Below are 14,036 nucleotides of genomic sequence, written 5' to 3' on the forward strand. Positions count from 1 at the left end.
AATTATTATTCGTAATGAGCACTTAAGATTGAAACATGCTAGTACCACTTTATTGTTGAGTACCCTTAATGAAAAATATTGGATTATGAATGCAAATAGGGAACTCAAATATGTTCTGTATAAATGTATAAAGCTTTAGAATTAAGGCGAAACATGATTCTCAATTAATGGGTTCTCTGCCTCTTGATCGTGTTAATATGACTCGTCTATTTCAAATGGACTCCTAACTTAGAAATAGGATCTTTAGTTTTGTTGAGGGAAGATTTTATCTCTCCGTTGTGTTGGCCAGTAGGTCGGATTGTGGATGTTCAACCCGGTAAGGATGGTAAGGTCTGAGCCTTGCATGTAAAAAATACAAAGGGTTTTATTGTAAAAATGAGTGTCACTAAAATATGTCCCTTACCGATTGACTATAGTTAAGTAGATAAGTGTTTTGTTTAATTTAGGTTAATTGACAGAATTAGCTTTCAAGTTTAGTTCGTTGTTTAATGTTGTACATATTTGTTATTGCTTGGCCTGGCCCCCAATATGTTCAGAACAGAACACAAGTTTAATTTGTATTAAAACTTTTTGTATGTGAAAGGTTAAAGTAAAAAGTCTATAACTTGTTTATGGTTTAAAAACAATAGAAAATAGAAGAAAATAAAATGGAGAAAAATATGTAGGCGGATTGAATGTATTTTTTACTTTTATTATAAAATAAATGATGCAGTGAAAGTTAAAGTTGAGTTTTTTATGTGGAAGCTACAGAAATTGTGGTGACCAACAAGGCCCTTGAGGGATATGGAAAACGACAAAATGAGGACCCAGTCGTGAACGTAGCGAATAGTCATTAAATCAGTAAAAGGTGAGACTGCCATTTCAGTCTTTCCACTGGGTTACAAGGGTTGGTTGTATTTTAGTGGAGCGACGAGATGAATACAACAACACACAAGGGGGATACAGTGAATACACAGTCCCTCCATAAATGACAAACACTACTTTTCTTAGACGTATAATATTTTCTTGCATTTTTTTGCAAAGGCAGAAAAGTTTGGAGCAACGAATCTGATCTACTTCTAGGTAATCGGATTATTTATAGTTGATTTTGTAAATGTTATAGTCTCTGATGGTGATTGTATGGTTTTATTTATTTTAATATTACCTACCCGTTTAAAATAATACACGACTAAGACATTAAGTAGTTTCAAGTAGTTTTATTGGCCTATCACGATTGATTATGTTTTGATTATGTCGGCATGACTTGCAAAATGAGAAATGTGCTTCTCAGTCATGAATATCATCATTACTTGTGATATTTTTGTCATGTCACCAAATCTCGACAAACAAGACTACATTTAATAATCCCTTATGGTCATGATATTTAAGATGTTTCTTAAATATAACAAAAACACATTTTCTCCATAGAAATCATCTCACAAGGCCTAACCGAAATTACAATCGTTGCCGCTATACGCTGAACGAAACGCAGTCTGCGTGAGCGTTTGTGCATTTGGCTACGTACGTACCAGGGTAGATCAGGATCACAAATACCTAAATAAATGCATTTACCGGGATAGGCTACTTGCCTCCTAGTCAAATCAGATTCTTTTTAAGAACTGTCAAAACGATTTTAAACGACTTGCTAAAATGGAATTTGTATGAAATCGAATTGAGTGACGTCACGGTCAATTCAGTAACTTTATATTTATTTCTACCTGACTTATTAAAATGGAAATTCGATTTGAAAATAACTTCTGTCCATGTTTTTCTAATAATTATCTAATGCTTTATTTCGTGCATGGTATAAAATATTTTATTTTTAAGAACAGTCTAGTTACCTATTGCGGGATTTGAACCAAAGTTCATCTTATCTAATTACCGTTATATCCGTATCTACGATATATTTTAAAGTCCCGTCAAAGAGCCTGTCAATTGCCTTTGAACAATGAAGCCCCGCCAGAACCTTTCAAATATTTCCATTCCTTCCTTTATTTTCCATACGCCTTTTGGGACAGCGTAAAGACTTAAATTTTTTACTTAAAAATATGTATATACTTTTGTTGTATCATTAACAGGCTTCTTTTCTAGTTAATAATTGTTTTAGTAAGCTAAATCCATATTAATATTATAAATGGGAAAGTGTCTGTGTCTGTTTGTTTGTCCGTCTTTCACGGCAAAACGGAGCGACGAATTGACGTGATTTTTTAAGTGGAAATAGTTTAAGAGATGGATAGCGACATAGGCTACTTTTTGTCTCTTTCTAAACCCCCACTTCCCTAAAATAGGAGGTGGACGTTTGTATGGAGCATTTCTCAATTTTTAATTTAACGCGAGCGAAGCCGCGGGCAAAAGCTAGTCGTCTATAAACTTAAAAAAAGGCTTTGGCTAGTCTGGCTGGCCAAGAGTAAGCCCATTTATAATTTTTTCTACTCCTGTGTTGTTATTCGTCATTTACCGTGTCGTGCATAGATCGTTAAAACCCTACATAAAAGATGGCCGCCCCCGGCCGGCGCCCCGCGCACCCACGCATACGATATAGCTCTTACAGCATTGTTAGTAGCCGTTAAGGGATATAGCGGGCCGCGGGGCGCCGGCCGGGGGCGGGCGGCGGCGCGCGGGAGTGCGAGCGACAGGGTGAGTGCAGAAACATTGCAGAGGACAAGTCAAAATACTTGTAGGAAACAGTGCGAATTTCACGAAAGTTATTCTAGAAAACTATTCAAAAGTATGTGCATGGTCGTAGAAAAAGTATCGTATGCAACGGTGTTTAACTGAGTCAAAAAATACTCGTGGCGTCTTAATAACAATTTTCGGCTTCGCCTCAAATTGTTACCCACGCCACTCGTCTTTTTTGACCTCCTTTAAACACCTGTTGCATAAAATACTATTAAAAAATAGTATTTTATGCAACTGGTGGTTAAAAGAGGTCAAAAAAGGTGAGTGGCGTGGGTAACAATTTGAGGCGAAGCCGAAAATTGTTAATAAAGACGCCACGAGCATTTTTTGACTCAGTTAAACACCGTTGCATACAATACTTTTTCTACGACCAAGCACTTATTTTGAAAGAAAATTATAAATCAATACCTACTTTCAGTCATCTTAGTTATCTAGTGGACCGCCTACCATTTTGAATATGCAGTTTGAGTGCAAACATGAAAATAAAACTGTCTATGGTATGGTTCTTTGAAGCCTGGCCACTAAGACGAATCGAGCCGAGTTGAATCGAGTACTCATACATTTGAATGCGATTCGACGCGTCGCCAATGAACGCAGCAGAAAACGAAGGAGTCTCGACTCTGCGAATTGGTTTGTTAAGTTGGTAGCAATGTATTTACTGAACTGTAACAGCTATATCGTGCTACTTCTACTAAATGTTTTCAGGGTATAGACTAGATAGACTTGTCCTGACATCTTTTATGTAGGGTTTTTAAGTTCTATGCACGACCTTGTAACTCACGAATAACAGTACGGGAGTAGAAAAAGTACATATCGTCACTACTTTTAAAAAAACTTATATCTTCGTCTGTCAACGAAAAGAAAATTGTAGTAAGTATGTATGGAATGCATATAGACTTACTGCGTTTTAACTTTGAGGAACAGCGTGAGATACGAGATTTTTTATTAAAAGTAGTGACGATATCTTGAAATTTCTGTTTATCTGTCAGGCACAGAACACCCCACTAGAAGCCAAATGCAAGCGATATTGTTCGAGACGCAAATCACCAATCCTTGCGGGGTGAGGCGGGCGCGCACGGTGCTGCCATTGGTCGTTTCAAATAATGGCGCGCCTTTATGATTAGCAGTAGGGATGGGAATGGGACATGTCTATTATAGACAATGGTACCGGTACCAGTACTGTGGTGAATTTGTTTTGCAACAAATTATAATATTATAATTAAATTATAATAAGGCCTAGTTACCCTTCGGGTTGGAAGGTCAGATGGCAGTCGCTTTCATAAAACTAGTGCCTACGCCAAATCTTGGTAGTAGTTTCCAAAGCGGACCCCAGGCTCCCATGAGCCGTGGCGAATGCCGATGCCGGGATAACGCAAGGAGGATGATAATTGTGATAGCATCTCAATAAAAATCATTCTAGTAACTAATAACTAAACTGTGCATTTTTACTTACGTTTACTAAGTTAAATAACCAACTAAATATTCTAAACTAATCAATGAACTAAATACCACTACAGACTCTACAGATTCTAGATAATTATTCACTATTACAAATCTGCTTTCTTTTATATTTCATAAAATGGTAGCACATGGTACGAACGGCAGTACGAAGTTCCCGCAACAGACATAAACTAACATGGCCCCATGCCTAGTCGTTTACGTGAAAGGGATAGCATATCACTTGTTAACTCGGCAAAAAGGGATGGACGCGCCTCGGCGCCGCTCAGCACAACCATATTGACCAGTATAAATGAACTCCGCGGATAATAAACAATATTCAACAAAATAATTAATTAGACTTAACTGTGGAATGTTATTCCATGTTTTTTATATGTAGAAGTGTTAGAAGACTTGCCACACCACTTTATGCTGTAAGAGACCATTGTTTGCAACCAAATTTGATTATTTAAGATTTTTTCCCGAGCGGACACGGACACTGTTAGCGGGTCGTATACTTGGGCGCTACTGATCGGTGTCGCACGCGTTCAAACTTTTATAAACCTGATTTGTCGTATGCTTGGTGACCGCGAGTCGCCCTGTAAGGGCCATCTTGTTGTATTGATCTGTGCTGTCAGGTAAGTACGCATACGCATCGCATTATGCATATAAATGCATACGCATATAAACATATCAACAGGTGCCAATTTAATAAACAATTATTCAATTATTGTAAACATCTAGCATCGGCTACATAAATTACACAATTTACAGTTATATTCCCACTTGAACAGAAAACAAGATTTTCATATTGTCACGTTTCCATTAAGCAATTCACGTATCTAAAGTAATTAACACACAAAGTCAATCGGTTCCTATTTCTTCATTAGCGTTGCGACATATACTCCGTTTGACGTAAAACGTAGATATTTACGCAGTGTTTTTAAGACTATCAAATGAACTAGACAATTATATGTTATTATGTCTCAATTCAATTAGTTACGTCTAGGTTATTAATTATTGAGGTGTTCATTATCTCAACTTTAAACGTAATAGATTTTTTTTTAATACGAAAACTTTGTTGTCCATGACTGGCAGGCAAGCCGCTTTACTTTGGACGCTTATGTTTAACTATTATTAAGTACAGAAATGTTTCTTACCTCATATATGGCGAGAAATCCACAGAAAAGGCATATCCCGCCACCATATATATAAATAAATAAATAAATAATAAATAAATATTGGGGACATCTTACACAGATCAACTTAGCCCCAAACTAAGCAAAGCTTGTACTATGGGTGCTAAGCGACGATATACATACTTAAATAGATAAATAAATACTTATATACATAGAAAACATCCATGACTCAGGAACAAATATCTGTGCTCATCACACAAACAAATATGGTCAGTAAAGGTCTTCATCTCGGTTAAGAGCACTGAAGACGACGACCTTGTTGTTCATGGACTGGCAGGCAAGCGACTTCCCATTGGTCTACAATCTACAATACAACAACTTATATTAGCTATAAAATTATGTCTTACCTCATATCGGGTGAGAAATCCACAGAACAGGCATATCCCGCCACCATATGTCCAGTAAATGTCTTCTTTCTATTCATCTTGAATCTATTCAAAGCACTGAAGACGACGACTTTGTTGTCCATGGACTGGCAGGCGAGCCGCTTGCCTTTTCACGCTTATTTAAACTTTTAACACTATATCATACCTCATATCGGGTGAGAAATCCACAGAACAGGCATATCCCGCCACCATATGTCCAGTAAAAGTCTTCTTCCTATTCATTTTGAATCTATTCAAAGCACTGAAGACGACGACTTTGTTGTCCATGGACTGGCAGGCGAGCCGCTTGCCTTTTCACGCTTATTTAAACTTTTAACACTATATCTTACCTCATATCAGGTGAGAAATCCACTGAACAGGCATATCCCGCCACCATATGTCCAGTAAATGTCTTCTTTCTATTCATCTTGAATCTATTCAAGGCACTGAAGACGACGACCTTGTTGTCCATGGACTGGCAGGCGAGCCGCTTGCCTTTTCACGCTTATTTAAACTTTTAACACTATATCTTACCTCATATCAGGTGAGAAATCCACTGAACAGGCATATCCCGCCACCTTATGTCCAGTAAATGTCTTCTTTCTATTCATCTTGAATCTATTCAAGGCACTGAAGACGACGACCTTGTTGTCCATGGACTGGCAGGCGAGCCGCTTGCCTTTTCACGCTTATTTAAACTTTTAACACTATATCTTACCTCATATCAGGTGAGAAATCCACTGAACAGGCATATCCCGCCACCTTATGTCCAGTAAATGTCTTCTTTCTATTCATCTTGAATCTATTCAAGGCACTGAAGACCACGACTTTGTTGTCCATGGACTGGCAGGCGAGCCGCTTGCCTTTTCACGCTTATTTAAACTTTTAACACTATATCTTACCTCATATCGGGTGAGAAATCCACAGAACAGGCATATCCCGCCACCTTATGTCCAGTAAATGTCTTCTTTCTATTCATCTTGAATCTATTCAAGGCACTGAAGACCACGACTTTGTTGTCCATGGACTGGCAGGCGAGCCGCTTGCCTTACCACGCTTATTAAACTTTTAACACTATATCTTACCTCATATCAGGTGAGAAATCCACAGAACAGGCATATCCCGCCACCTTATGTCCAGTAAATGTCTTCTTTCTATTCATCTTGAATCTATTCAAGGCACTGAAGACGACGACTTTGTTGTCCATGGACTGGCAGGCGAGCCGCTTGCCTTACCACGCTTATTTAAACTTTTAACACTATATCTTACCTCATATCGGGTGAGAAATCCACAGAACAGGCATATCCCGCCACCTTATGTCCAGTAAATGTCTTCTTTCTATTCATCTTGAATCTATTCAAGGCACTGAAGACCACGACTTTGTTGTCCATGGACTGGCAGGCGAGCCGCTTGCCTTTTCACGCTTATTTAAACTTTTAACACTATATCTTACCTCATATCGGGTGAGAAATCCACAGAACAGGCATATCCCGCCACCTTATGTCCAGTAAATGTCTTCTTTCTATTCATCTTGAATCTATTCAAGGCACTGAAGACCACGACTTTGTTGTCCATGGACTGGCAGGCGAGCCGCTTGCCTTACCACGCTTATTAAACTTTTAACACTATATCTTACCTCATATCAGGTGAGAAATCCACAGAACAGGCATATCCCGCCACCTTATGTCCAGTAAATGTCTTCTTTCTATTCATCTTGAATCTATTCAAAGCACTGAAGACGACGACTTTGTTGTCCATGGACTGGCAGGCGAGCCGCTTGCCTTTTCACGCTTATTTAAACTTTTAACACTATATCATACCTCATATCGGGTGAGAAATCCACAGAACAGGCATATCCCGCCACCATATGTCCAGTAAATGTCTTCTTCCTATTCATTTTGAATCTATTCAGTGCCCTGAAGACCACAACTTTGTTGTCCATGGACTGGCAGGCGAGCCACTTGCCTTTTCACGCTTATTTAAACTTTTAACACTATATCTTACCTCATATCAGGTGAGAAATCCACTGAACAGGCATATCCCGCCACCTTATGTCCAGTAAATGTCTTCTTTCTATTCATCTTGAATCTATTCAAGGCACTGAAGACCACGACTTTGTTGTCCATGGACTGGCAGGCGAGCCGCTTGCCTTACCACGCTTATTTAAACTTTTAACACTATATCTTACCTCATATCGGGTGAGAAATCCACAGAACAGGCATATCCCGCCACCATATGTCCAGTAAAAGTCTTCTTCCTATTCATTTTGAATCTATTCAGTGCACTGAAGACCACGACTTTGTTGTCCATGGACTGGCAGGCGAGCCACTTGCCGTTGGGCGCGCGCGTGACGGCGGGCAGCGAGTGCATGGAGGGGTCCGCGATGTACTTCATGTCCACGGGGATGTCCCTGCGGGAAAAATATGATAGGTAGTGTTTTGACACCTATTTTAACGGCTAGACGATAGCCCAACACTGGGCTGTTTATCCTAGGTATAGGATAAACTCGGGGCACGATCTAGATTTGATATCGATATAAATAACAGCTATTTATGCTGCTTATTGAAAATTCTTGATTACTATAAAAAGGTTAGATACTGTATTGTACTGAAATGATCATTTAAAACTTAAAAATAAAACCGCCTTCAAAAATAAGCGCGTTACAAAACACGGAGAAACTAAAAAGCAAAAAATAATAAACCTTTGAATTCAGATTTCTTATCGTATTGCAATAATCTAAACATCCAAAATTTCAAATTATAAATAAATCAATTATTTTTGTAGTCGGTACCAAACCTGTTCGTCGCCTTGCTATTTCCTGTTTGCCCCACCCAACCATACGCAGGCTGGCCCCGACTCCAAAAATAATTGATTTGTTTATAATTTGGATGTTTAGATTATTGCAATCCGATAAGAAATCTGAATTCAAAGGTTTATTATTTTTTGCTTTTTAGTTTCTCCGTGTTTTGTAACGCGCTTATTTTTGAAGGCGGTTTTTTTTTAAAGTTTATTTATTTCTTGATTTTTAGTGGTTCCTATGGATATTATATGTATCAGTCCGAATATACGTACAGTAGTGAAAGAATTATCCTTTAACTCCTAACCATTGAGGAGTTGACCTTCCATCATCAGCTCAGCCACATAAAATTATTACCATCAGGCGTAAATACTGGTGTACCTTTGTAAAATACACTAAAAACATTACATGTGCCTATAACATTTGAAGAGTTCCCTCGATTTCTCCAAGATCCCATCATCAGACCCCGACTTGGTGCCAATGGGACCATCTCGGGGTTATACCCGTTCGATTGAAAAAAAAAATTTGAAAATCGGTCCAAGATTCTCGGAGATATCGAGTAACATACATACAAAAAAAAAAAAACAGTCGAATTGAGAACCTCCTCCTGTTTTGAAGTCAGTTAAAAATATCTAAAAGCAATTTCAACATCAAGTTTTGGTCTAACCTAACTTATACTTGCTTATACTTAGTGCTCTATAAGCAGCCAATAAATTGCAGGTTTTAATTTTATAAAATAATAAAAAGAGAAAAATCGGTAACATCAAGATATTTAATTTCCGATAAAATATTTTTCTATATCACTTTAGAACCTATAAGTGCCCCGAATTATCGCAGGTATGTAATTTAATTATGTTTTAGGCCAGCCACGGCCGTCTCTAACACGTGACCTATTCTACATCGCGTTGAGCGTGGACGTACGTGATTTGTATTAATGTGTAATTTTTTACATGACTTCAGAAAAAAGTTTTCTCCACGCCATAAAGTATCTATCTATTACTCACCATTCCCAAACTCGCAAACTCTTGTCGTCGAGGTGGTGACGAAACGTCGATTATCGTCGACGAATGTGATGGTGTTGACGGCGCCTAAATGCCGGTCGTATTCCTGGGCGATTTCACCAGTTCGAGTGTCCCACTGAAAAAAATGATAGTAAATAGACTGAAAATTCATACAAATGTTTAGAAGGTTTTCTTACTGCTTAGCCGTCACTCAGTTAAATGAAATTGGATTTTGAACATTTTGCACAACATTTAAAACACAAAAAAAATAGGGCGCATTGGGGTGATTTCAAAGATCGATTATATCGAAAGTCACATAAAGATCACCATTATTTCCATTATATCAAGGTTCCCCTTTCGAAATCACCCGAGCATTTTTATGATTCGAAATTATTCCAATGCACTTTATTCAAAATCTAGGACGAATGAAGAAACTTTGGACACTTTTTGAATACATTTGGAACTGGGCAAAATAACAGGCGCTTTGCAAGCGACAGGATAACATTCATATTTGTAGTTCATCTGCTTCACAGAAGGGTTCACCCAGAAGGGTAACAACAGTAACACATCTAGGGCCAGAACATCAACCCAATTTCTAGAGCCAGATGTCATGGAACTTCAATTTGAAAGTTTAACGATCACTTTAACGGTGACAGACGGTTTGATACAGCCGGCCCTTAGTCTTACGGAATTCCGGCCAATCAAAAGTAATGTTTATCTTCGTTATGATGGAACTTTGGAGGGCCCAAATCGACACAAGAATTCTGTAGGATTCCCTGCATCCTATACTGTTTCTGTAGATTACTGTTACTCACACATATAATCTTCTTGTCGGAAGTGCCGGCCAAGAATAAGTGCTGTCTACGTCAGGGTGGAATTTGACACAGTACAGCACTTTGCAGGAAATGTCTTCTATGAGAGACCACTGTATATGTATCTTACTAGTAGTCAATGGGTGTACTCACACATATAATATTCTTGTGGGAAGTGCCGGCCACGAATAAGTGCTGTTTGTCTTCGTCTTGGTGGAATTTGGTACAGTACGGCACTTTTCGGGAAATGTCTCCTATGAGAGACCACTTTTTATGTATATTACTAGTAGTTAATGGGTGTACTCACACATATGATCTTCTTGTCGGAAGTGCCGGCCACGAATAAGTGCTGCTTGTCTTCGTCAGGGTGGAACTTGGCACAGTACGGCACTTTGCGGGATGTGAAGCGGCCAGTGCACGCGCCCGTTTCCGTGTCCCATAGCTTTATATATCGGTCGTAGGCTGGGGGCATACCAATTGTTAATAATTAATAAGAGTTGAATAGACCCGATAGATAGGAGGCCCGACCCCAACTAGCGAGCTGGGACCAGGGACAGAGAAAGAGAGAGAATTGAATAGGCTACTTGCATCCTAGTCACATCAGCTTCTTTTAAGAACTGTCAAAACGAATTTGAACGATTTGCTAATCACTGCTATTTAGTCCATAAAACCCGTACCTTTCTAAACCATGGCGTTCCAATCATCAACGATCCATAACAGTTAAAAATGGATTGAAAAGTAGGGAAAAAACTTTAATTCTCATAAAAAAATGTTTTTTTTTTTTTTTTTAGCAAAGAAGATCGAGTATTATAGAGAGTTACTGTCAAAGTAAAATGTGTAATCATAGTGCATAGACTGCCATTTCTCGACACAAGCTTAAGGCCATGCATCGATAAATATTAGGATTTTAGATTCACTGGTGTGCTTAGCCCCGGAAACCTAGAGATCTAATTTTTGGATATGTATATCTTGACTATATGATTGAAATTTTTGTACAAGTCGAAACACGAAAGCTTACAATTTTCTCGATAGAAATCTAACCCAAAGAGAGGTCTTAATTTTTCGTTTAACTAACATTGTGAGAAAAATATGCAACTTTAATCAGCCTAACCTACTTTAAAGTGAAGGTTTCCAAATTATCTAGTCTCTCGTAGAAGGAAATATTTTTTATTATCGTATATACAAAGATTTATCATCATTTACGATATCATGAATTCAACAGAAAACGGCCATTTTATGCGGTTTCGTTTCTCTTTCTTTCATACGTCAATAGTATACTCGCGTCCCTTTTGTCAAAAATGTCAGACGGCCGGCAGGCCCTGAGGAGGCAAGACCTATGTCAAATCGCGCAGCGTTTTTGACAATTTATTATTACGAAAATCTGGACGTAGTTTAGATAAAAGGATCCATTCTCAAAAAAATGACATTGAAATTAACGACTTTTCCTATTGACAGAAAGTTTAAATTCTATTGTCAATTTTTGTGTGTTCGGTCCTTTGACCTTAAACTACGTCCATTTTGTGTATTTATTATGTATACGCATGTGTGCGTATTGCCAAAGCTACGTCAAACTCTATACTCTTTGAGCTACAAGATGCTATGAAATTTCGACACGAACAATAATGTGTCCGTGGCCCTGTGGTACCAGCCATCAGCTAAATTTGCTAACTTCTAGGTGCCTTTTTTCCATTTTATTTCGAAATTTCTACTTTTTGTTTTTTTTTTCTTTCTTATTATACCAAATAAATTATAAAATGAAGAATTTAATATTGATTCATCTTCAAAAGAAGAAAACCTTTTCTGAGGGAGCGTAACCTAATTGTCTACAATGTTGTTTTATATGTATATTGTACATAATTTACACAATTATAAGTGAAATAAAATAAAACAAAAATAAAAAATACATTCATTGAAAAATAAGAATAGATATTGCAATAAAAAAAATTTACAATGTTTAAGTTGGTTGGCCACGCAACGGGATTTGAACCTGTGGGTGTGGGGAACTCTGGAGTGAAATCCTTACGTGTACATATTGGACTGGACTGGTCCTGCCGGCCTGCTAAAGCTGATGTCCCTTGTTCGAATCCCGCCAAGGGTATTTATTAGTGTGACGAGTACTTACAGATATTTATTTGGCTCATTTTCTCATTTCATCATCTCCAAGGGCATTTACATAAACGACTCATGGTTTTATAGGTACTGATAAGTTGGATGTGTTTCAGTACAATTTTAAAATGTTAAATCTGCCGTTTCGGCTTGGCTATTAAAACATAAGTAGTTATGTCGTTCCCTGCTATAATTCTTTGATATTTTATACTTAGTACGTACTTCGCTGTCAAACAACCTGTATGGTGCAGTGATCTTTCTGTTCTGCGGTTGTCTGTGATTAAAATTCGTTGACGTTAGTATGTCAAAATATTTTATGTAGCGTATGCTAAAAATACAAAAGATAAAAAAACAACGGTATAATAAAGGAAAAAGACAGACTCCAGGTACATGGTTATTTTTTAAATACATCCAGCAGCAGGGCAGGCAGGGTCCAAGGTGACCGACCTACGCGCCGTGTACAGAAGTATCAAGTACCGCCTTCTGCATCTGACCTCTAGCGAGTCGCTCACTTTTGCTTATGAGATCGTTCGCCGAAACGACGGTCAGGACAATGATCGTCGAATCAACCAAGTATCTCGACCATTTTCGAGAACTGGCGCAGGTAAGTACCTACTTTTAGCACGGTACTTCGCGCTTCGCGGTCTACAAGACTGTATGGAAAAGACAAGCTGCTGGTGAATTATCCTGGCTACGATGGTCTGTGCAAGTACTCCCCGTTAGCAGGAATACGACAACCGAAAATGATGTGCCCGAGTCATCGAGATAGTGGCATGTACGACAAACGTTATTATTATTATGTATATAGCTAAGCTCAAGCTTAATCCAGAACAGTAAAATAAACCTAAGCACTGGCTTTCTGCTTTTTAGGGTTTCATACCAAAAATATAGGCACAAAAGAATAGGGTGTGTTTTCACATCATCCGATCCGATATTTACCAAAAACGAATTTAGAAAAGTGTAAATTAATAATTTTGATATTCAATAAAATTCCTAATACAATCAAATTAGAACCTGGAAATGAATTATTTAAAAGCAAATATAAGAAATTACTAATTCATAAATAATGATAATATTATAGTTTGGATAGGATACAATAATCTTATAGAATATTAAATTAATTATACTTATTCAATGTACAACTAGGGAACAAATAAAATTATTTTATTGAATATTTTTCGATTTGTTCTTACGACGGCGGGCACCCTGGTCTAGTGGTGAAGACGTTAGTCGCGTAATCTGAAGACCCGGGTTCGATTCCCGGCCCGGCCACCAGTGGGCCTTGTCGTTTTTTCTTTCGTGTATGATATCTATTTTAAATTTATAATTTATTCAATGTAGTCAAATGAAATCATTAAATTAATTGTTATTATATAATAATACCTAAAGTTTAGTTTTTAGTCTAGTTTTAAGTTTATGTTGCATGCCCTTCCAGGGTGTCATGGCCTTACTTGTTAACCGCCGCCTCAAATCTCTCAAGGAAGGACGGTTCTCAATTCGTCTGTATGTTTTTTAACCTCCGACGCAAAAACGACGGGGCGTTATAAGTTTGACATGTCTGTCTGTCTATCTGTCTGTTTGTCTGTCTGTGTGTGTGTCTGTCTGTGGCATCGTAGCTCCCGAAAAGATGAACCGATTTCAATTTAGTTTTTTTTTATTTG

At 37.9% G+C, this 14,036-nt stretch overlaps 1 protein-coding gene across 1 annotated transcript in view; it reads right to left on the reverse strand.

Annotated features, from left to right (window-relative positions):
- Nucleotides 1–14,036, reverse strand: part of LOC125242633 (pre-mRNA-processing factor 17) — a 60,400-nt gene that overhangs the window by 25,821 nt on the left and 20,543 nt on the right. The window contains 4 exon segments of the mRNA XM_048151459.1: nt 7,848–8,069; nt 9,461–9,491; nt 9,494–9,593; nt 10,577–10,731. Of these exon segments, the coding sequence (XP_048007416.1) occupies nt 7,848–8,069; nt 9,461–9,491; nt 9,494–9,593; nt 10,577–10,731 (508 nt within the window).

Source organism: Leguminivora glycinivorella, chromosome 3 (genome assembly GCF_023078275.1).
Source record: "Leguminivora glycinivorella isolate SPB_JAAS2020 chromosome 3, LegGlyc_1.1, whole genome shotgun sequence".
Lineage (NCBI taxonomy): Eukaryota > Metazoa > Arthropoda > Insecta > Lepidoptera > Tortricidae > Leguminivora > Leguminivora glycinivorella.